At 37.8% G+C, this 23,379-nt stretch overlaps 1 protein-coding gene across 1 annotated transcript; it reads left to right on the plus strand.

Annotated features, from left to right (window-relative positions):
- Nucleotides 1-1,235: 1,235 nt before the first annotated feature.
- On the plus strand, nucleotides 1,236-18,248 carry TXNL1 (thioredoxin-like 1; the record flags this gene model as incomplete). Its single annotated transcript, XM_009575983.1, has 7 exons — nucleotides 1,236-1,332; nucleotides 2,447-2,620; nucleotides 6,168-6,290; nucleotides 6,668-6,737; nucleotides 7,359-7,531; nucleotides 10,369-10,473; nucleotides 18,080-18,248. Coding segments are annotated over 7 exons (772 nt in total), but the record flags the coding sequence as incomplete, so codon positions are not given.
- Nucleotides 18,249-23,379: the final 5,131 nt, after the last annotated feature.

The raw sequence follows: 23,379 nt of genomic DNA on the forward strand, positions 1-23,379 counted from the left end.
GAAAGATGTTACACTCGGAAGAGACCACAAGAATCACTAGCTGTGTGTGTGAATGGGTACTGAAAAAAGCATTGATATACATGCATCTGGTGTCTGATTGCTGCTTCTTAGTTATGGGGTTGGGTGTTTGTTTTTTTTTTTAGGTAAATCAGCTTCACCCATAACTGTAGAGGTGTTGGTGATCTCAGTAATGTTGCGTACACATGTGCCCAGGACAATGTTTTGGTTACAGACTACCCAATATATTAGGTTCCAGTTAGATTAATGTCTTGATGTCCTGGCGTATAAATATCTGAGTTTGCCTTACTACGCTGCTATGGATCCATACCCTCTCTGTCAAGAGAGAATAGGAAAGGTGAAGCAGATCTCGTCTGTGCTGTTCTACAGCTATATGTGTTGCAGATTCACACTGACAGAGCTCTCTGGTTTATGGCCTATGTTGATATGCTGTTGGAGGGAGTTTCTGCTGGTTTTTTTTGCTGTTTTGCTTTTTAATTGCTTCTTTCACAGCAGGCTGAGTTGTGAGAATATGACTTTGCAGGAATAGTTGCATCTGTATGCTTTATATATGCCAGCAAAGGTATAATACTTAACAAATGCATATTTTCAGCCAAGGTGATACAGTTAAGTCAGCAGAAGTCAGGTCTGTTCTACCAGCGTCAAATAAGCGTGGCAGTAACTGGTTACAATTGTAGCAAGTGAGATTTATTGGAGTAAGAACTTTATGATTCCCGATAAAGGTTTGATACATTATTACTGTTAAATATTTCAAGTCATATGTCGATTTTACTGCAGATACTATTTTTTTCACAGGAGATAACATGGAGTGCTAGTACTAGTTTACTGTTAAGAGGTTTTTTTGCTGTTTTGGGAAAAGCAGGCAACTCTTTGCCCTCCCTTATGTCACTTTAGTTAGCAAGACTTTGGCTTGTGGTAAAAGATGCTGGAGCTAAACCATTAGATGGAAAATAGGAAATAGTATTAATTAATAGGTGAAGCTAATCATGTGACATTGAAGCTGTCTGAGGAAGTGGGAATTAACACTTCATGATGTGTTTCTAAATGTCATTCTTAATTGTATCACCAGGATTGCTCACCATCTGTCAGCCAGGTAGGAAGGTTATTTTTACATGTACCAAGGATATCAGTAAGAACATGAATGTGCTAATTCTATTTGGGGCAGACATTTTTTAAAAAAAGATTGAGTTAAGTTAAACTGTATGTTGTTTTCACAGATGTGGCCCTTGTTTAAGGATAGCCCCAGCTTTCAATGCTCTGAGTAACAAATATCCCCAGGCAACTTTTTTGGAAGTAGATGTGCATCAATGCCAGGTTGGTATTCAAAAACATATTTTCAGTTGTAAGAGAAAGAGCAGATAATGTAGTGAATGGGAAACTTGGAAGAAAAACTGTTCAGACAGTATAGTAAGAGTAGTATCCTGTGGCTGTTGACACGTTTGGTGAATCACAAATATTCTCCAGATTCTCCAAAATTAGGATATGCACAAAGATGTGAACAAACAACACTTCTATCTAGAAGAGTATTCTTGCAGTTACCACTGTGAGGTCCTTTATTTAAGCAATGTACAGACAGTTTAACAGTTCCTGTTGCTTGTACTATTTAGATGACACCGTTCAGTGTAGAAGATAGCACCAGTATGAATTAAAAATTAAAGAGTAAGTCTTTCCAAACAAATATTGGGGTAATTATTGAGCAAAATGAAAAATACAATAAACTGATATGATTAGTGGAACTAGATTCCTCTTAAGTACTACTCAACTGTTTTTAACAGACAACAGTGTTGCACGTGAGCTATTGATTGACTTAAGAGTCGTTAACAAAAATTAATAATGGTATGTTGAAAGGAAGTGTCTTGAATTACTACAAATTATAATAGAGAGAGGAACATCAGAGTGGTAACACTGTTTGCAAATGAGACTAAATTATGGAAAGTTTTGGAAAAACTACTATGGGTGCATAGGAGGTATGAGTACAGGTAGAAATCAAATGGAGTTCCCCTTCTACAGCAGCAGGCTACAATTCCTGGGTGTGCATGAATATGGCTTCGGAGAGGAAGGAATGCAGGTGTAAAGAAAGCTTGTAAAAGAAAAGTGTTAAACTAAGCCGTCCTCCACTTTAGAGAGCAAATGAGTAATATGATTTTTATGGTGTACCAACAAATCTACTGACAATGTGAAGTCGGTTCAAAGAATGCCCAAATGTGTAAAGGATTAGGAAGATCTGAAGAATTTAAATTCACTTAAAATTGTTGTCTGAGTTGAAGCTGTTTGTAAAATAACAAATATTGTTTGTGATGTTTGAGGTGATGTAACTTGATTAATATCTAGTGTGTGCATTCTTATCTAGATGAAGCAAGCTAATGTTTCTGTCTAATATTGGTAATACTCTGTTAGGTAACACTTGTAACTAATTTATGCATTCTAGGGAACAGCTGCTACCAATAATATATCAGCAACACCGACATTTCTGTTTTTCCGAAACAAAGTGCGAATCGACCAATATCAAGGAGCAGATGCTGTAGGTTTAGAAGAAAAAATTAAACAGCACCTGGAGAATGATCCTGGAAACAGTGAAGATACAGATATCCCAAAAGGATATGTATGCATCTCTTATCTTAAGATAATTTTTCTTTTAATGTTTGTGTAACTTGAATGTTTAAAAAAAAAATCTGTTGCTTTCTAAACATACTCTAAGGCAAATAATACTACTTTAGGCAAAACTGCAAGTTCCCCATGGCTTTGAGAAGATCACTTGTCTGGGTTTCCTTTTTCAGGCAGAATTAAAAAATTAACATGTATGTATTTAGTAAGTATGGTTATAGGATTGTAAAATGTTTTAAGAAAAATCTCCACGCATAGTCCTTAGTCATTAAAATAATTAATTTAATGTTTTATGGTGAACTTCTTGCTGCAGCTGCTTCTTCTTCTCAAACATCCCACTCTGTCTTCCCCAAAATGTTTTTTAAAGTGTAAAAATGTCCATGGGAAAAGACATCGTTAGACACGGTTATCAAAAACATTGAAAAGTTGCTCTAGTTGTTCCTTAAATCCTCTGTTGTTCATGTGGTGGTAGGTTCATTTGGGGTTTTCCTTTTTTCTTCTTGCTCCCTACTCTTTCTTTAATCCTCTTTATTTCATCTCTTTAAAAAAAAAAAAAGGGAGAGATTCGTTGCCAAAGGAATTAACCTTCATAACAGTTCAGCTCCATCTTTCTCTATAGCAGCTTGCTCTGAAAATAGGATGCCTTTGGGAGGGTATTGTTAGATAAATGATATCTCATTATATGTTTTCTTTTGCCTAATTGCTAATGTTTGCAAAAGTGGATGGTACTACAAAGTGTTCTCTTTAGATTTCTTCTTGCCTCTAAAAGAATGCCAAAGATACAGAAATATATAAAGTAAAAAATGCCACAGGAATACTTGGAAAAGATTGTGCCTGGTCTGAGCGGCGTACAAGAATTACTTCTTGCTGACTGTGAATTTGCTTTCAATTTAATGCTTAATGCATATCATTTCGCTTCTGTAGGGGTACTGCCTATCACTCCAGTAATCACTCATCAGGCATTCACAGATAACGTAAACTAAGTAAATAACTTGTAACTTCTTAGTAATTTGTAAAAAAGAAAAGTGAACATTTCTAAATGTATGTTCTCAGACTGAATGGTTTTTAAACCTTGCATCAAAATATCTCATAACTAAAACTTGATTTTAACATTTTTTTTAAGAATTTAAAAATTGGTATTCATGAGCAGGTTTTTTTAATCATTGCATGATTTGCCCATGTCTTCTAGGTAAATGAAAACTTTGTAGGGATACTTGACTTTTTGGCCAAAATTCCAATAAGGGAGCAATCTGCTTAGAAATATTGGTGGTCTCAGGAAATTATTTTCACCATGTTCTGTGTGTTTTCATGTTACCTCAAGGCAATTGTGCATTGCAAATCATAAGCCTGTCTGACAGCTGTACTAACAAACACATGTAAATGAGAACTCTAATGTGACAAAACACTTTCCTAGAGCTGTTGTCTTAGGTGGTATTCGCCAAGCAATCCTTGGTGTAATATTACTCCTTAAATGAGTTTGTCTATTGTTCTACCAAAAGTATAAACACAGTTAGTTATGTGGTGTATTCCATTTTGCCTAAATCGTATGTCACAGTTCAGTGCTTAGCTAGTTGCTGTAGTGTGCACATTACTTTGTGTTAGCAAATTTAATACATTAAACTTAGCTGTGATGAGTATCTATGGAAGCCAAAATTATGTTAAATGCAAAACCAGGTTTTTTGGAGGTTAAGTATTTTAAATTCATAGCTAGCCGTACCTGATCAGGCAAATGTAAGCAGGGTGCAAATCCAGCTGAATATTTCTCATTTAAATAAACTGCACAGTTATTTAATAACATTAAATAAAGGGCACAGGTCACTTGAATTTCTAGCAGTTCAGCTACTTGCTAACTGTTCCATGGCATGCATTGCACTTCTCTTTTTATATGTGAATGCTTACATTTTTAATTATTGTGAAATCCTCTGTGGAACTATGGCAATGTCAAAAGACAAAGGTTCGGCTTGTTAGCTTTGGAGCCCTAAACACACTAAAAATCATTCAAGTAGCAAGTTCAGGTCTGCTTAATTAGATTGGTTCTGAGATGAACGCACCATCTTCTATTAAAAGTTAATCTTGTAGGAGGTGGTGTCTTACCCCTACAAATCAAGTCCTGAGTATGTTCAGGGCTGTATGAGCCAAGCAGGAATTCTGTTTAACCTGTAAGTGGTAGGCTGAAATGCTGTTTGGCTACAGCCAAACTGTACTGCTGTTGGCCCCAGGAAAGTATCCTTATTCTCTTGCGCAGCTGTGCGTTCCTTGTCTTTTCTTACCTTGTATCTACTGAGCCTGCGAGTTGCAAGCTAAGCCTTCATTTGGATGTTGGGAGGGAGATAAGTATTTTTTGCTCAGAATAACGTAGTTGCAAGAGCTAAGGGAAGTGGCATACAGGAAGTCAGTTGTATTCTCTGAGCAGCCTGTTTTCAGATTCTGTTTGTACCGTGAAGCTATAGCCTGAGTTATATGCAGTAATTTTCAAGCTAGTGTGTGCTTTTTTCCAAGAGTGGTGTATTATTCTTTGGGACCTCATACATGCCCTTAAGAAGGGTATTTTGGGTTGTCATCCTAAAAGTTCCTTTAGTTTCTTATGTCTGGAGTGTTCTATGACTGTACACTGATCTTGAATTTGTACTGTTATGGCGTGAGATGTTGATATTCTGTCTTCAGGCCTTAAGATACGAAATACTTGATTTTTAGCTTGGTTTATTTTACTTCACTTGGACTTGGTTTCCTTTAGTTGCAGGCAAAAAAATTCTGGTTATCTGGAAATTGATACAGATTATTCTGCCTCTGCAATAATACCACCTTTTAGATGGCTTGGAGCATGGATAGCAGTCTGCTTTAATCTGAGAATGCTTGTATGTTAAAACTTTTAGTTGGACCCTTTACAAAAGAGCTGAGCAATAAAACAAACTGGTTCATGGTGAATAGTGTAGCTTCTGTTTTCTGTTGTTCTGTGTTTTTACTGAAGTATATGGGGAAAGGAGAAGGAAAAGGTTTCATAAATTTAATTTGTATACAGTGCTGAAAAAAGTAAATTAGACTAGCTTTGTATATAAAGGTAAAAATATCGTGGTGGTCTTTTAATTTGTTTTGCAATATATGGCATATTTTTGGGGAGGCCCATTTCTGTTTGTGGTTTTTTTTTTTTCCTATTAAGTTGATCATAGCTCTAGTGTAATGTCACTTTGTCTGTGTTGTGGTGTGACTTACAATGCTGTAGTCTTGTTTATCAAAAGTGTATCTGAAAATTCTCCCTGTGCCCAGTTTCTTATTCACAGAATGGCAAGCATGTGTTCCAGGGGTGCAGGATTTTGAATGGAAGGAAAAAAATGTTGTTCAGTTATGAACAGGATACATCCGAGTGCTATAGTATTCGTAGTTTTTGTTTGTAATCTCTTTTGATATAAACCCCTGAGGTTTTCTGTGTGTCTTGTTATTTCAATCTGTTGAATGAAGAATTTCATTCATTCCAATGTTTACTAATCCCAGATGAGTTCATGGCGCACTTATCATGCACTCAGCAACGCTCTTGCTTTTACTTTCAGATGGATTTAATGCCATTTATCAATAAAGCCGGCTGTGAATGTCTTAACGAGAGTGATGAGCACGGATTTGATAATTGTTTACGTAAAGACTCTACCTACTTGGAATCAGACTGTGACGAGCAGGTACAGCAGATATTTTTAAGTGAGATATTTTCAATGATGGTCTGGTCCGCAAGCATTTTTTTAAGAACTTGTCTACTTTATATTGTTATGGTAGTGTAAGTAAGAGCGGGAGATGGTAGTAGGATGTAAGTAAAATTAGTGTACAAAGATCACTGTAGCATTTCTAGTTTCACATCCCTTTATGTATGGAAAAAATTCCAAGCGGAGTAGCATTTGCTGATATTTTAAAGTGACAGACCAGTGCCTGTGCGGAATATAGTGAAGGTAAGTACTTAAGTTTACTTCAAAGCTCAGACTTATTTCTAGTTAATTATTGTGCTATGTTTGTTTTTAAGAATGAAGAAAACAGTGTTTAACAGCAACTCTTTTCTCCACAGCTGCTTATTACTGTAGCTTTTAGTCAACCTGTCAAGCTTTATTCTATGAAACTTCAGGGGCCAGATAATGGTGAGTGAAATGTGAGTTTAATCATATCTTTGAAACCAAAGCTTTGCCCATGTTTAGCTGAATTTTCTAAAAATGACACTGTTGTCCCTGGAACTTTTTACCTTCTGAGAATCCCACAGAAGCTTCGGTGAATTTGTTGTAGATGAATTACATAACAAATTATCTCATTCATTTTTCACTGATCTTGTGCATGAGTATTTGGTATGACGCAAATATAAGTATTTACTATAGTTTGATATGCTGCAAAGAGAAACTTACATTTAATTCAAGAATTAACGTGAGAGCTACTGAAAGGTATAGCTTAGTTTTTATGGTAACTCAGTTAACATGAAATTACATAAAATGTTCAGGTGTTATATGACACAACAAAACTATTATTTTTAGACTTTTTATTGGAATTTTTTTGTGGAATTCTCTCTGACACGTAGACAAGTAGTGCAATTTTGGATGTCCTTCAATATCCAGGGTGGTGATGTAGGATTGGCAGATAAGTTATTAGAGCTGTAGAAGCTCATGCCTTCCTCGAGTGGTGTCTAGAGACTGTGATAAGGGAGGGCTTCTCAAGTAACATTTTGAAAATATATTTAAACAATGGAATACCACTCCTATATTTTAACACAGGACAAGGTCCAAAGTACGTAAAAATCTTTATCAACCTTCCTCGATCTATGGATTTTGAAGAAGCAGAAAGAAGTGAACCAACTCAAGCCCTGGAGCTGACACCAGATGATATTAAAGAAGATGGTATTGTCCAGCTTCGCTATGTAAAATTTCAGAATGTTAACAGTGTAACTGTAAGTAAAGTTTCTGTTCTGAGGTCTGTGCAGGCTGAAAACTTCATAGGCTTTTAAAGCACTGTGCATGTTTGTTGATTTCGTTGCAAATGTTCTTAGTTTCTCTCTGCTGATTGTGTACTGTATGTTTATGCTACAAGTATTTCAGGAATTTAAGGTGAGACAAAGCCACGTGCATGTAATGTCTCGTTTGACCTAGTATGAGACATAAGGTTCGCTTTCACTTCTTCATGAGCTAGTGTGCTGTTTAACACAACTTGTCCTTACTAACTACGTTCTTGAAAGGCATCTTGTCTTCATTTGAAGAGTTGAGGAGACAAAGAATCCAGTTTCTCAGTAATCTGATTGCAGAAATGACAGATTTCTGAGTATCAAGTGAAGTACTTGCAATGTCTTTAAGCTCAGTACCCCCTCTCTGTGAGGGTTCTTAAATGCTGTAATCAAAGCATCTTTGTCTTTTAATGAGCTCTCTAATTCTCTTGCTGTAAGAGACTTTCCACAGATTTCACATAGGGTTTTTGACTCTTAAATGCAGGTGCGGTTTCTCCTCTTTGATTTTAAAAATACAGGTTCTAGCACAATGTGTGCGATGACTAAATTGATGCTGGAATTGCTTTATGCTTGGGATCGTCCTGGTACTGCACTAGCCTTGTTTCCTGCAGTATTGCGTTGAACTATTTTTCCAATATGACCCCTGAATTCTCTTCTATGGAAATACTTTTCATGGCCTGAATTATGCATTTGCAAATGTACGTACTTACAGTTGATTGAATTAAACTATACTTTAGTGGGCTGGCCGCAGAAATCACCAGCTTATGATAAGTTACAGGTAACTCCAAAACATTGATCCACCCTCAATCTTTTCATCACACTTTTTCTTCTGTAAAAAGGTTTCTGGTAAATTTCTATATTACTATTGTTGGACTGCATTTTCGATCAGTTAGCTACTTTCATGTTTAGTGATGTTTTACTTGTAATTATTTTAAATGTAATGGGAGGTGAACCTAAATAACTCCTTTTCATGTCTGTTGTTTCTATGGAGTTACCTTTGCGACCAACTTTGTTCACCAAATAAAATGGAGATTGGTCACGTAGGCTTATATTCTACAAAGCTGTGCTTACAAGTTATGTATTTGTTCTTCAATAAAATCCCGTGTCAGCTTTAGACAGGATGATGTGCAAACACCGGACAAGTGATAAGGTGATTAAATAGATGTTCTGTTTGTTTGCACTCTTTGCGTGTGGGCACTGCAGTAGCACTCCCCTAGTTTCTGAGCTAAATCTGGATTCTGTATTTGAGACCTCCTAAAAATGAGATGGCCAGTCATCTTGTCCACGACCTGGCTTTTCAGTGCGGGTGATGAAGTTCTGCTTGCTTACATAGTCCTGTGGATAAAAATCTTTCATTTGGTTCCTAATGAACTTGAGGAGGCCCAGTTGTCATACACAAATTGTCCTGCTTTTCTGCTGTGTATAATCAGAAATACTTACTGAACGCCTCCATGTCAGTGTTAGCAAGTTCGTACTTCACTTACAGATATCACTGGTACGTTTGTTAGTTAACTTATCTGTTTTTTTATTATTAATTCTATACCCTGTAGTTTCTCATCCATATAATTCACCATATCTAATGCTGTTTTTCCCCATTTGTTGTGTGCTTCTCTTCATTACTGCTACTTCAGTGGCATTTGTTTTCTCTGTACTTGTTGAACTTTTCATATCATTACTGAGACAGAATCTCTGAATACATTGCAGTTCACCTCTGACAAAAGTCAATCCTTGACGTGCTCTTCTGGTTCTTTCTGTCTGAAGAGTACTTTCTTCAGCATTTCAACCCTCACCTTCCATACATCTTGTTCGTATAGGAAGATACACCTACAGTGAAGCCACTTGGAGGGGTGAATATCTGTACTGGTCTAGATCAGCAGTCCATCTTGCTTATCACGCACTTGCAAGCATCCGGTGTTGTCACAAAAAAGTATAGGGCAAGCATGTAGTGATGCGTACCCTCCAGCATTTGGTGGTCTGTCGCACAGGCAATTTCTAAGGCTGAAAGGGCATCTTCATAGATACTGGCTATGGCTTGTGGAAAGGGCGTGACACACACTGTCCCTTGTCCACCTGTTGTCCTCCCTCTCCTTTTTTACCTCTGTTCCTGATGCCACTACTCGCTTTCCTTCTCATCCCTCCTTTCTCCATGCTCACAATAAAGTGTGGAAAGATCCACAAACACCTCATTGCTCTTCTAACTCCCAAGTTCCTTACTAATACTACTTCATGCAAAAAATTGTTCTTTCGTTTGTCCACTTTAAAAAGTGAAGTGGTTCCAGCAATAATTCCTTAGTTCGTATTTCAAAAGAAGCTTGATGTTTGTTTGAAACACTAAAATAACTTCATAGATCTAGTATTCATGCTGTAAAATACATAATTATGCAAGCTGTAGTAGTAAATAACACATGAATAGTCTTAGGGGCTTCAGCAAACATAGTTAAATTGATATTTAACTTCCATTTCAAGTCAGATTTCAGTGAATAGTGAATTGTGACTTCTTAGATCCTGTTTTTGCTTGCTGGATGTGGTCTCAGGTCGAAAGGGGAAGCTGGGAAAATCCAAGCTGTGTGGGTTTTTTAACAACTACCAGGAAAATAATAGCGTTCTATATAATCATTATTTAAAATAAGAGGACAGTAGCTTCTCTAAAGGTTACAGAGGTCTTTATAATTGGAATAAGTGTTAATTTGGTTAGTTCAAAAATCTTGGGCACCTAACATTTTTATGTATTAATTCAGGTATGGACAGTTTACCTTAACTCTTGTGTTTGGGGTTTTTTTCTTTAGTTGTTTGTCCAATCCAATCATGGTGATGAAGAGACAACAAGAATTACATACTTCACGTTTATTGGAACTCCAGTCCAAGCAACAAATATGAATGACTTCAAGCGAGTGAGTCCTCTTTCTTAGAAGCACTTTCGAATGTTTTAAAACTGCTCAAAAATGGGTTGACAGAACAAATATACTTGGTTGTTACTACAATCCCACAACTTAAGGTAGTTTTGGCATTCAAAAAAAAAATGTGTATCTCTATCTTAGATCTTTGTCTTGCTTACAAGTTTCTGTTTATCAACTTTGTAAAAATACCTGATGAGAAGGTATATATGAATACTTGAGGGACTGTCAAGTTATATACACTATAGACAATGTTTTTTTAACAGCTGTGAGATTTATGTCTAGGTTTTGAAACTTGCTTTCTGATGGTATTCAGGAAGTAGAGAAGCAATTGCATGTACTCATTAGACTCCTTGTGATTGACTTCTACTTTGAAGGATTTTATTCACTGGGCAACATTAAGCTGAGATCTGAAAAATATGTGGTCACAAGGTGTCTGTTATATTAAACATAGGAAATGTTTAATTTAAATGTTAAATTAAACAGGAAATGAAGAAGCAAACAACTTGTTACAGTATGACTTTAGACACACTAGTGCTGAACAATAAGGCACTCTCAATTCTTGATTTTGTTGAGAATGCGAAATGGGTTTGAAAGGATTGAAACTTTAAAGCTACTTACAACTTCTTCAAAACGTAGTAAGTCTTTTTAAAATAAACTACTTTAAAACTTAGTAGCCTTTGTAAAAGGGCAAATACTGCTGTAACACCTGCCTACAAACTGCTGTATAGGTGACCAGTAACACTGAAAGCACCACCAAATTGGCTATACAAATAACCTGTAACTTCAGAAAGTTAAAAACACTAACACCAACATGTCACATACTTGGAATTTTTAACATCAAAACTTGATCTTAACTTCTACATGTAAAACTTAATATCTTCACAGGTAATGATTAAGGTAATAAATAGAAGTTTAACAGGTTTTGCTGCCTTTCAATGAAACTTGAAGTCATTGAAAAAGTTGTTCTAATGTACTAAAATTAACTGTATATCAATTTTAAACCTTCCTAATATAGCACTTTTAAAGGACTTTTAGTTCTCCCAGAACTAGAAATATGCTTATTGATTTACAGTCTGCTTTCATTTTTTTATACGGCTTTTTTGTCAGTACTTATGGTATTAGGGCATCCCCTGCAGTGAGTTGTGCAATTACTATCTTAACATCATTAATCTGCAGTGCTTTCTGGTATTGTTGTGAGGGGAGTGGAACTCTGATCAGTATTTGATCTCTGTCTCACTTTCGGTTCTCTGTAAACTCTATAAAGTAGTTTTCCTTTCAAAAGTACTGAAAGTTTATTTTCAACAAGCGCACTCTTTAAACCTGACCTTCTGATCGTTAAAGTAGTGATTTATTTTTTTAATTGATAATCCTATTTGGGGTGCACTTGGTAAAGCAATTTAAGTTGTTTTGTTTTTTTTTTTGTAGAATGTTACATGGGTTTGAGATTAGTGTTGAGCCTGCACAAAATCTGTTTCCTACAGTATTTTAAGTTGCATGGACAAAATGTTAGTTTGGTGGACACAGTACTGAAGTACTGCCTTAGCCTGAAACTGACTGCTCTAACAATCTGAGCTCCAGTCAGTGTTTGTGTGAGGAGTGGGTTTTTTAATTTGCACTTGCCCTCACACAACCCTATAAAGCATTAAAAATAGCATGAGTCTCCAGGCATCTCAGCCCTCTACTGCAGTTAGAGGGGGTTTGCAGATCTCTCTCAGTTCTAGATGCAGTGTGGATGCTTGGAAGCTGCTATATGGCCTGGTAAATACTATGCCAGTTAACAGTTCTGGTTTCCTTGAAGTTTGCAGGTGAATGTCTTGGTACTATCAAGGAGTGTGCCTTTGTGTCTTGTGACATCCATTTAAATGGAAGGGGAAGGGGTGCAAACCTACAAGACTGTGTATATACCACACAGTCACATGGTGTTAGCATTGTACTGCTAATGTCAGGATGTTAAGGAACCTGGTCAGAACAGCCTTAAATAGAGGAGCAGGTGTTACTGGGTTATGAGTGGCTAATCCTCTCTCAATTTAGATACTCATCGACACTATATGTAATATTCCTATTTTGTTTCCTGAACATGTAGCTTTAATACTAGGCTGTTAAAATATTTCATCATAACGAATGGGATGTGTAGTCTGGCAGAGTGTCATGGTTTAACCCCAGCCGGCAACTAAGCCTCACCCAGCCACTCGCTCACTCCCCACCCACCCCTGTGGGATGGGGGAGAGAATCTGAAGAGTAAAAGCGAGAACTCGTGGGTTGAGATAAAGACAGTTTAACAGGTAGAGCAAAAGCCTTGCATGCAAGCAAAGCACAACAAGGAATCCATTCACTCCTTCCCATCGGCAGGCAGGTGTTCAGCCATCTCCAGGAAAGCAGGGCTCCATCACATGTAACGGTGACTTGGGAAAACAAATGCTGTCACTCCAAACGTCTCCTCCTTCCCCCAGCTTTATGTGCTGAGCATGACGTCATATGGTATGGGATATCCCTTTGGTCAGTTGGGGTCAGCTGTCCCAGCCGTGTCCCCTCCCACCTCCTGGTGCCCCGCCAGCCTCCTCGCTGGTGGGGTGGGGTGAGGAGCAGAAAAGGCCTTGACTGTGTGTAAGCACTGCTCAGCAATAACTAAAAAATCTGTGTTATCAACACTGTTTTCAGCACAAATCCAAAACACAGCCCCATACTAGCTCCTATGAAGAAAATTAACTCTATCCCAGCCAAAACCAGCACACAGAGTTGTTGTGATCTTAGGAATTTTAACTTTTGTTTCCTCTCTTCCAGTGATCCTGTCAGTTATGAAACCTTAATACAGCATTGGGCATTAATTATATTTAGGTTCATAGATTAACTGGGAAACCTTACTTTTCTTTTCATCTCCTTGAGTAGTTACCCACACTACCTTCACTCCCTCATCTCAGTCTGTCTCTACTGTTCATATTTTTCTTCTAATTATGATAGAAATAGTATTGCAATATGATTAACAAGATGGGGGAATGTTTTTTCCCCTGAGTTTGAGAAGTGTTTGTAAGAATCTATTGAATATATTATTTGAAGAATTGAGAAATGGACATAAATGTGATTCCAATCATGTTTTTATGATTGATCCCATTGCTGCTGATTGTATGGATGTTCAGTTTCAAAGTAAAACAAAACAAAAAAACAAAACAAAAAACCCCCCCAAACAAAACCAAACCACCTGCTAAGGATCAGGCTAATGTATTTTGCTTCCCAATTGGAGTGGGATCTGAATGCTTTTATTTACAGCAGCTTACCGCTCAGCAGTTGATTGCTAAGGTGCATAACTGCAGCTCCCATGTCGTTCAAACAGTTGAGAACTCATGTTTGCTCATGCAGTCCTCTGCTAACACCAACAGGGCTGTAAGAAGAGTCACCTCTTCTTGATCAGGGAGTCAGTTCATGTGTTTAATGTAAACGAGGCCTTGTTTCCAGTACTTACACTATTAAATAGAAAGCTGAAATTCATCTACTTTGAAAAATAACAGAAGTACTAAGCAGGTATAATTAAGTCAGTCCTTCATTAGTGATTTTGGCCGCAAGTTAGTTTGGACACATAAAATCACAGAAGAGCCCAGGTTGGAAGGGACCTCAAAAGATCACCTGATCCAACCTTGCATGGGAAAGGGAGCCTAGATGAGATTATCTAGCACCCTTTCCAATCACATCTTGAAAACCTCCAGCGATGGGGACTCGGCCACATCCCTGCGGAGGTTGTTCCAGTGATTGATTGGTCTCGCTGTAAAAAAATTTCTTTCATTGTCTTGCATGTAGTTGGTATTGCTGGATTGAGTGAGTAAAGTTACAAAAGCTGCTTTCAAACTTGTTTTAATATGTTGTGTGTATCCTGCTCCTTGCACAACCTGATTTTTATCCTCTGGGGAGGAGGGAAGTCTTCGGAGTGGTGGAAAAGGGGGACACCAAGGAAAAAATTTCTGCTTAGAACTGACTGCAGTGTAGTGAGTTAAGCACAGAGAGTAGTGGGGAGAGACCTATTCTTTGCCCTGTTTAAATGAAGAGGCCCTTAACCGTAGAGGACTAGGATTAATATTCCCTTTCTATATAAATTCCCTTTCTATTTAATATATTCTGAAATGCTTTTGGAAAAGCTTGATTTAAAGGCATGTTTGTTTTAAAAAATATCCTTAACACTAGAAGTGTTTATGCTGCTGTTTCTTGGCCACACAGGGTCTGGACTTAAGGTATAAGTGATCATGCAAACTACTTTAGTAGACTGCATTTGCGTTGTAGTAGATTGCATTTGAGATTTGCTTCTGATGTTCAGAGATGCTCAGTTGGACTACTTTGTTGGGCAGACAGCTAAAAGTGTAGACTAAAGGTGCCAGTTCTGTGGGTTTTTTGCTATTGTTTGATAGCTTAGTATTAGGAGGTTCCTGTGAATCTTGGTGAACTTTTAAATATGCTTTTGGTTTTGGAAGAGCATGCAACCGTTGATGTCCAATATAGTTCTTGTTTATTTCTGGTATTAATGAATAAAACGTACTGCTGCTCAGTTTTGAGGTTGGAGCAGGGATGAATATCAACAGGTTGTGGGACTCCTCTTTTTTGTCCCCTCTTGAATGAAGGCTTGCTTTCTACTCAGAACTGCTTATTTGCACTACATGCTGCTGCTTTTTTTTCTTGTAACACTTTGTTTGTTTGTTTTTCAGCTTAACTTCCCATTTCTAAAGAACTAAAAAGGCAGAAGAAATTAAAAAGTAATAAAAAGATTGAAGTGGTCTTGCACTACTCCCTTCCTTGCTCCCTCTGCTCATCTAGCATCTCTTTCACCCTTCCCACAATCTCAGCACTGATGTAAAAGCCACCTTCTCTGCACCTTCTACCATCAGGAAAAGCCTTCTCTACCTTGTGACTCATGAACTCATCTTTCCCCTCCACTCCCCACTCTAAGTCTTACCTTAAATACTTCCCTTTACCTTTCAGTCTTACCAAATTTCTGTCCCACTGTTATCCTGAACTTGACATTTTAAAGGCATACCATACAGTACTCTTAGAAATTATTTTCTGTAACTAATTTTTCAGCCTGTATTGAGTTTTGTAAAGCTGTTTGAGATGCAGCTTGTGAAGTGCTCTACCAAGGCTTGACTTTTTTTAGTATCTTAGTGGAGCTTAGTGTTCTTCTTTGTTGTGACCCTTCAGTAAGTAGTAGGCAAGCCAGAATGGCCTGCAAAGTACTACTCTTCGTTGTCCCTCTAGTGGCGCTGGGCACCTGCTCAGGGAAGACACAGTGAGGAGTTGGTGAGTGTCTGTACATATGTGGCCTCATTAGGGTTCTCCAGCAGCATCCTACCAATTTTACTTGCTTGACCTCTTTATATATATTTAAAACAAACAAACAAAACCAACTCTGCTCCAGAAGATTCAATAATAAAGTGTTTCCAGTCCTATTCTTGGTAATGAACCGTAGAGTTGGTTGTGTTTTTGTTACTGTCAGGCTCTGAACTGATGCTTGGGAAAAAGCCAAATGATTGAAGAAAAGCCTGCTCCAAAATCGTCATCTTTTGTGTGGGAATTACAGGCTGTAACCACCGCCTTAGAATGCACTAGATGGCAGTTGTTTCTGTAAAAGGAAGGAAAATGAATCTATTTCTGAGAAAAGAATAATGACAGTTGTTTGGTTTAAGTTTAAATAGCTCGTTTCCTTTTGTGAAGGTGGAGTGGGATGGTCAGAAAATGGGTTTCTTTGACCTGTGATAACAAAATATCCATATCAGTGTGATTGATTTTCACAGATAATACACATGGGCGAGTTGTCAATTTCTGCTTCAGACTGGTATAGCAATATTTTTCACTGATGTTCCGCACTTGCTAACACCTAATCTTTAATCTTTTAACTGTGTTTTTTCTTTTTTCTTTTTGGTTTTTTTTGTTTGTTTTTTTTTTTTTTTGCTTAATCTGTGTGTGAACACAGTTTGATGCTTTGGAAACACACAAAGAGTAAATATTGCTTCTTGACAAGTTTAACTATTTTTTCTTTAACTTGATTAATTGGATCTTAATGTAAGTGATTGGGCTTCTGATTTTTTTTCTTCTTTCCTCATGTTGTCACATTGGAATTTTCCTGACCTTACGCATTAGGTTGAATTTACAGCTTGGTAAATGCTTCTGGTCAAGGGTTCCTTGGAGGTGGAAATGGTCTTTAAGAGTACTTTTCATCAGTAGATCTCAATTACTTTGTGATGGTGATAACTTAGCTGACCAAGAGCAGCTGGATAGTGAAAAATTCTCCCTCTTGAAGTTTGACAAGAAATAAAAAAAGGGGAAGGATCAGGAAGAATACTTCCAGTGGGTCTGTGCGACTTCCATAGTTCAGGGTTGTGGGGGTTTTGGGTTTGGATTTGTTTTGTTTTATTTTCCCCTTAGTTCTATATTTCACTATTGACTGTATGAATCTCGTGTGGTATATTGTCACTTAGCTGCAGAGGTAATTAATACTTAAGACATTTGCTATAGCAGTCAATTGGTTAGAATAAAAGAAAGGTTTTACTCTTTCGTTTTCAGCATTATTATGAGTAGTAATGGGAAATTCTATGCTTCATTAGTGTAATCTTCAAAGCTCTGGTTATGTGAATTCTGACTACACCTTGTCAGAGCCTAAGCGCTACTCTCTGGTTAGATGGAAATTAATTGGGAATCAGTTCCTTGCCCAAGATCTCTCCTGCAGTTTGAAATCTTAAACTTTCAGACTTAGTTTCTTTTTATTTTGGTTTGGCTTATAAATGGCTCTTTTTTTCCAAGAGTCTGCAAGAACACTAGAATTATGTCCGAATCTTTTCAGAAAAGTGACTAAAATGGCATCGTTTTCTGCTCTCAGGATTTTGAGTTCAGTTACCTTAACGAAGGGGACTGGATACCCTTCTGCAGTGAACTACGCTAATTTTAAACCTGCATAGCAGTATGTAGAGTGCTGGAGTTGCACTTGCTGTTGGCTGACAAATCGACTCACCAAAGTCTGGTGGCAGTGGTGGTCTTTTCAGAGAAGGGTAGCACTAAGCTGACTCTGATTCCAGGTGGAGTTTACAGAATTGGAGATTGGAAGGAGACTTGATAAGGAATAATGTTTTGACAAGGAATAACTGAAAATCAGGTGACTTCCAGATTTCTTTATAGGTTTGAGCTGCATTATAAGGTAAATGTTCTCAGTGAGGTACATGGTAAGGGTGCCAAGGGAAATGAACAAACTTCTATTTGAGCACCCAGTGGTTCTCTTCCCACTATAATATTTTACGTAGTGTATTAAGGTTGAATGCTTGGTATATAACACATATATTTTTAAGTGTGGTCTGTTCTGTTGCAGTTACTGTCTTCTAACTCTTCTCAAAATGAGACTTATGGTTTGCTGTCTGTATGAGTACTAAAGATAAGGTTTCTTGTGTGTCTTGCATCCCTCTTAGCCCTTTAGAGGGATTCACAGCTTCTGCAAGTGCTACAATAATGCATGCTTAAATGCATTAACTTAATTGAAAATTCAGTTGCACTTGTTTATTTTGAGACTTACCTTAAAAAATACTTGGCAGGACTTTTGTTGTTAAACATTATTTCTGTGTTTTTTTTGTCTTATCAGGTAGTTGGCAAAAAAGGAGAGAGCCACTAGGACGCAAAAAACACTGGAAGGCCTTATCGCAATCAAAGAGATCTTCACTTTTATCTACAACTCCTGGATAATTGCTTGACCATAACCAGAGACTGTCAATCTGTTTCATTTAATGCCATTACCAATAAATCATTGCTTTTGTTGAGATGGCGTTTCCCTAGTGTGTTTCTGTTGTAATCCTCGTACATGTATTTGTAAATAAAATCCATTACTTTTGCCAAGTTTAATTTTGCTATTCTAGTAACTGTGGCTTTTCCTTTGTTCCATTTAAACTTCAAAACTCGACTGGCTTATCTTTAGAAACAGAAGACATAATGTAGCTTGCATTTGTTCAGTGTGTTTAAAATGTCAAATATAAGTAAAACATAGATGGCCTTCGGAGGCCAACTAAAAATAAAATCCGAGCTACTTTGTTACAAGATTAAATGAACTTAGGATCATTGTTCCCACAAAATACAGATACTTCTCAGATAGGAATAACTTCACCTGTTTCGGAAATTTGCATTTCCCTCCCCATCTCAAAAAGCATAGGAGGAGGAAGCATATTTTAAGTTACCATTCCATTAACTTGCAGATCTGTCACAAATGGCATGCTGATGCAAGCTGTTTGGCACTGAGAATTCTTGAGTCTTTTGAAAGTGTTCGTTTTTCTAATATTATTAGAAAATACTGACCTTGTTTCCCAGGCAGACTCTGGCAAGCTGTGCAGTTATGGGGATTTAGATGTTTGTGTACCCCACCTGAACCTAAATTCCTTATTTCTTTTATTAGGTATTTTTCCTCTCTCTGGATCTTGATAAGGAAATGTTTATTGCAAATATTAATTCTACGTCTTAATTGGAATTCCTGTACTACTTTGATACATTTTCTTGGAAATGTGCCCTAAGTAATTTTAATAAATCGGGCATTGATCAGCAGCATATACATATAATACTGTATAAATTCCCAGTAAAACTTGCTAAATGTTTTAATTGGCATAATTAATTTCTTTGTAAAGTTAAATTTGTTACATTTCTAATTACCATAAATCCCACTAAGGTTTAAATCCTGTCCTAATTGGCATTCCTTCCTTGAGCACAGTAGGGTGGTTCTCTTCTGGCTCGGCAGATTTGTATGTTAATACCAAGTTAACTTTCTGTTAGCATAGATATTTTCTCCAAACAGAAAACTGGGGATTGTCTAGAAAAACATTCTTTCTGAGAGGCACTTTGTTGTTTTCACTGTATCACTGCATACTCCAGGATACTCATCTTCCTGTATTACAGTCAATGGCATGCGATGATGATTTGGTTTCTTTCGTACTTCCTCAATGTTGTGCTTCAGTGGGGGGTGTAAGGCATGTAACACACTGTATATAGAATATAAATCATTTTTAAATATAATTGAGGGCAATATGAATAACTGTTCCTGTTTATAATTTTTGTACACTAATTACCTTTTGGGTTATTGTTTAAGTGCCTCATCTTAAGTATTGCTTACCTCATAATATTTATACCTGAGAGATTTGATAACCTAGTGATTCTCATCTTTGTAAAAGATTAGTCAAATTTATATTGTTTATGAGACTTCTGTGATTTCCTTGGTTGCATGATGCATACCTTCCATAATGATACAATGTACATAGATCTAAATAAATGTTTAGAGGTAACTGTCACATGTTTCACTTAATGGAAAATGGGGTAGAATTGTGCACAAGGAGCTAAAAATCACAAAACTGAAGTTATGATGCAATATTGTCTTTTAAGTGGCATTGCCCTTACATGGTGCTCCTGGGTGCATGTGGATCTCGCAGGATGAGTGCTTGCAATGCCACTGCTTGGCCTGGGGTTTTTGAGTTTTGTTCTTAATGGGAAAAGTCACACTGGGAAGTTGGTCTCTTTCATAACTGAGTAGGAGCCCTAAAAGGGAACCGTAACGCTGCTGGTGATCAAGTAATGCAGAGGCTGTGATAATTGAAATTTGTTGCTAGTCCAAGCTACAGATGAATAACGTTCACTGTCGTTAGGTTAAATCGGTTCCCTGCTCTGTTTTTTACTTTTTATATATCCTAAGGCTGACGTTCGTTTGGATAAGCTGTTGGATTGTTCAGAAATCTTACTGAGGTAAGTGGCGTGCGTGTGCAAAATTATTTACGTGCTTTGACGTATCAGCAAGGTCTGACCCAGCTTTGGCAGCAGTCCTGTCCCCTCGTGCCCTTCAGCCGGCCCAGCCCTTGCTGCTTTGTTCCCAGCAAAGGTTGATCTGTTAAACTTTCAGTAAAATTCTGAGAGGTTGCTGAAAGTCTGTGGGTGCACATGCGTTTTATAGCAAATGTCCTAGTTCAACTGGTAGCTTAAAGAATAGTTTTAGCTGGAACCTTCTTTCACTTCCTTCAGGGTTGGCAAGCTGGTCGTGAGGTTTGCTTAGTGTCTTTAAATGGCAACAGGCTCTTCAGTCGTGGGTTTCCCCAGGACTGGGCATATTGGCCAGGGTATCAGGCTGCGGACTGCATAACAGAATTAATCTGCAGTGCGAGACCTTAATTAGAGTATCGCCGTGTGAAATGTTCTGCATGTGAGCATTGAAAAGACTGAGAAGGGGCACTTGAATTGCTAGCAGAGACTGTACACTGGGAGCCTTTGATGTAGGCTTGCCTCGTCTTCATCCTTTATCGTACTTGTGTATTGAGATTAATAAGCATATATTACCAGAGAGCTGCAGGACTTGGTCTAAAGACTGCTAGAGGGAGCAAATACAGCACTAGGGAAGTTGTTTATTTTCATGTTCATAGTCTTCAATGTTTTTATTTCTGATAAGAGTTTGAGTTATTAGAAGACTAACCTCTAAATACCGTTTGGCTTCTAAATTAATGGAGAAAGTATAAGAAGTAGTAATGGTTAGAAGCTAAAGCCTGAAAAAGTGCTTGCGGTCAAGGAGGTACATCTTTAATCTGCCCGATTCCTTCAAAATGCCACATTTGCTACTTCTGTTATCTTCTCAGTTAGCTGAAGATGCTTGTAACATTTTGTAGGCAATAGGGGAGCTAACGTGACACATCGTCTTAAAACATGGTGAGACGGAAATCAAGAGTATGGTCAGAGGTGATAAAGAAGCAGAAATGCATAGATTCCTCTCCTCCTTTTCCTTAGGTCGGCTTTGCAGTGCTGGGAGCAATGAAATGGCTCCGTAGTGGAATTGGTAGGTGAAGTACCCATGGCTGCTTTCCCATAACGCTTCTGTAGGAACGTCTTACACGGGCTTGACTTGGGAGCAAATGTCTTGGGCTAGTTAAATCCTGTGTGGGGGGAAATACCCCGATGGACCTTGCATAGCTGCTTTTGTGGACATGGTGCTTTTTTAGGTATAGTATTCAAAATATGTTGTATGTACAAGGAATGCCAGAAGTAATAAAATGAGAGAAGACTTCCAATGTCCAAAGGGTTAACAACTTAACCTGCAGCAAACTCCACTTTTGAAAAAGTTAGGTTTTTTCTTCTTTAACAGCCAGTTTGTATCTGGATTTAGAGGAGTATTTTTGAGATATGCCGATAAAATACCCAGGTTCTGACTCAAATACCAGCACTTTGCATAGCATAAAATTCACTTGTGTTAGGGAACATGAGTATTTATCACTGAATTTAATTCCTAACCTAGTTTGGCATGAACTCAAGCTCATTTTGTGCATCTTCTATTCACTTCTAGGTTTCTTAAATATTTGACTCTATGATACCAAATACATCTTTTCCTGTGGTTGAAACTTTGAAGGGTCTTTTCTGCTTGGGTATTTCTTAATAAAGTGTCTTCCTTTGCATGCACTGAAGAGTGACTTGTTCTATGCGTAATTCTCAAAACAAGTATTTCTTTTAAAGTTCAGGAGAGCATTCCCCTGCTTGATGCCAGCATGTTGCAAAGGTTGTTTAGAACACACAAGTATGTGTAATTTCTTTTTTCCTGTAGCCTTTAATGACAGAATGGTTGTCTTGATACTGAATCTCCAGTAAAGTTCCCTTGAAGAATTGCACAACATGGAAGTGTTGAATGATGGAATAAGGTTTCTTCTTTAGCGGTGAATGGGAGGAGAGATTTATGTTGTGTAAAGAACGCTGTGGATGCACTGTTGCTCTCCTGCTCTTCCTCACTGCCACATTCAAGGCTCAGCAAGCTTTGTACCTGAAATAAAGTATGCAAGGTTTTCATTAAAAAAACAAAAATGCATGTACAGAACCATGCCTGGAGAAAGTTGCATCAAAATTGGCTGTATAAAGAAGTATTCTGCTGCAATGGTCTGATACCGTGCAGTCCAGATCATTCTGTGCTTTACCCTTAGGTACTTTTCTCGTGCTGCTTCCCATTACCTGGATGTTGTTACCAGGGATGACCCCAGGCTGAGCTCTGAATCGCCTTCGGAGCGCTGTGCAGGGCCTGTTTGACCACCCGCTTTCTGGGGAGCTTCTCTGTGAACATGTGCAGGAGGCTGTGAGTCTGTTCCAACTACTTCTGAATATTTTTTTAAAGTACTTAACATGTTTTACTGGTGTCAGAATGCCAGTTTTTATCAGAAAGCTGAGCAGGATGGAAGAAATAAATACCTAAATTGCCTTTCTGAATATGGAATCTTGCTAAAAATGTATATATAAATTAGTTTGCCTGATAAGGTCTTATTTTTTTATAAAGCTGTGTTGACTGGCATTAACTGTACTCCTGCCTCTTGATTATCTTTTGATAATCTTCAAACTTCTGTTGTTTTGGGTTTTTTTTTGCATTGGGACTGATGTCAAAGCACCTCCTACTTAGTTGGCCTTGAATATTGGCAGAATTTTGAAAGTTCTTCACTTCCTGATATTTCTTTATTGAAATGCAGGGTATTCCTGAAACAAACCTAGTGAGGGTGCACAGATAATGCACCACAGCACTGTTTTAATTTGTGTGTTCACGAAATGTTGCTTGAACACAGCTACCTAATGCCTGTGGCTGGCTTAATTGAGATCTTATTTGTTCGTGCATAATTCTGGGTGGATACTGTTTTTCTAAGTTCAAGCGGCTACAGCTTTATTACAATTGTTGACCTTATTTGAACATAAAAAGACAATTTTTTTGTTATTGGAAATCTGTTTGAAGAAACATTATTCCACACAAAGCCGCAAACAGCACGTTCGCTTCTTTGGAACAGTTGAGGGCAGCTTTGCTGGTGGCCTGGCGCACGTGTGCGTGCCCTCGGTGTCCGTCCCCGCTGCCTGGCCCCCGGCGCTTTACCTGAGGGCCTCGCCCAGCCCGCCGGCCCTCCCGCCCCC

Source organism: Fulmarus glacialis, unplaced genomic scaffold (genome assembly GCF_000690835.1).
Source record: "Fulmarus glacialis isolate BGI_N327 unplaced genomic scaffold, ASM69083v1 scaffold1734, whole genome shotgun sequence".
Taxonomy (NCBI): Eukaryota; Metazoa; Chordata; class Aves; order Procellariiformes; family Procellariidae; genus Fulmarus; species Fulmarus glacialis.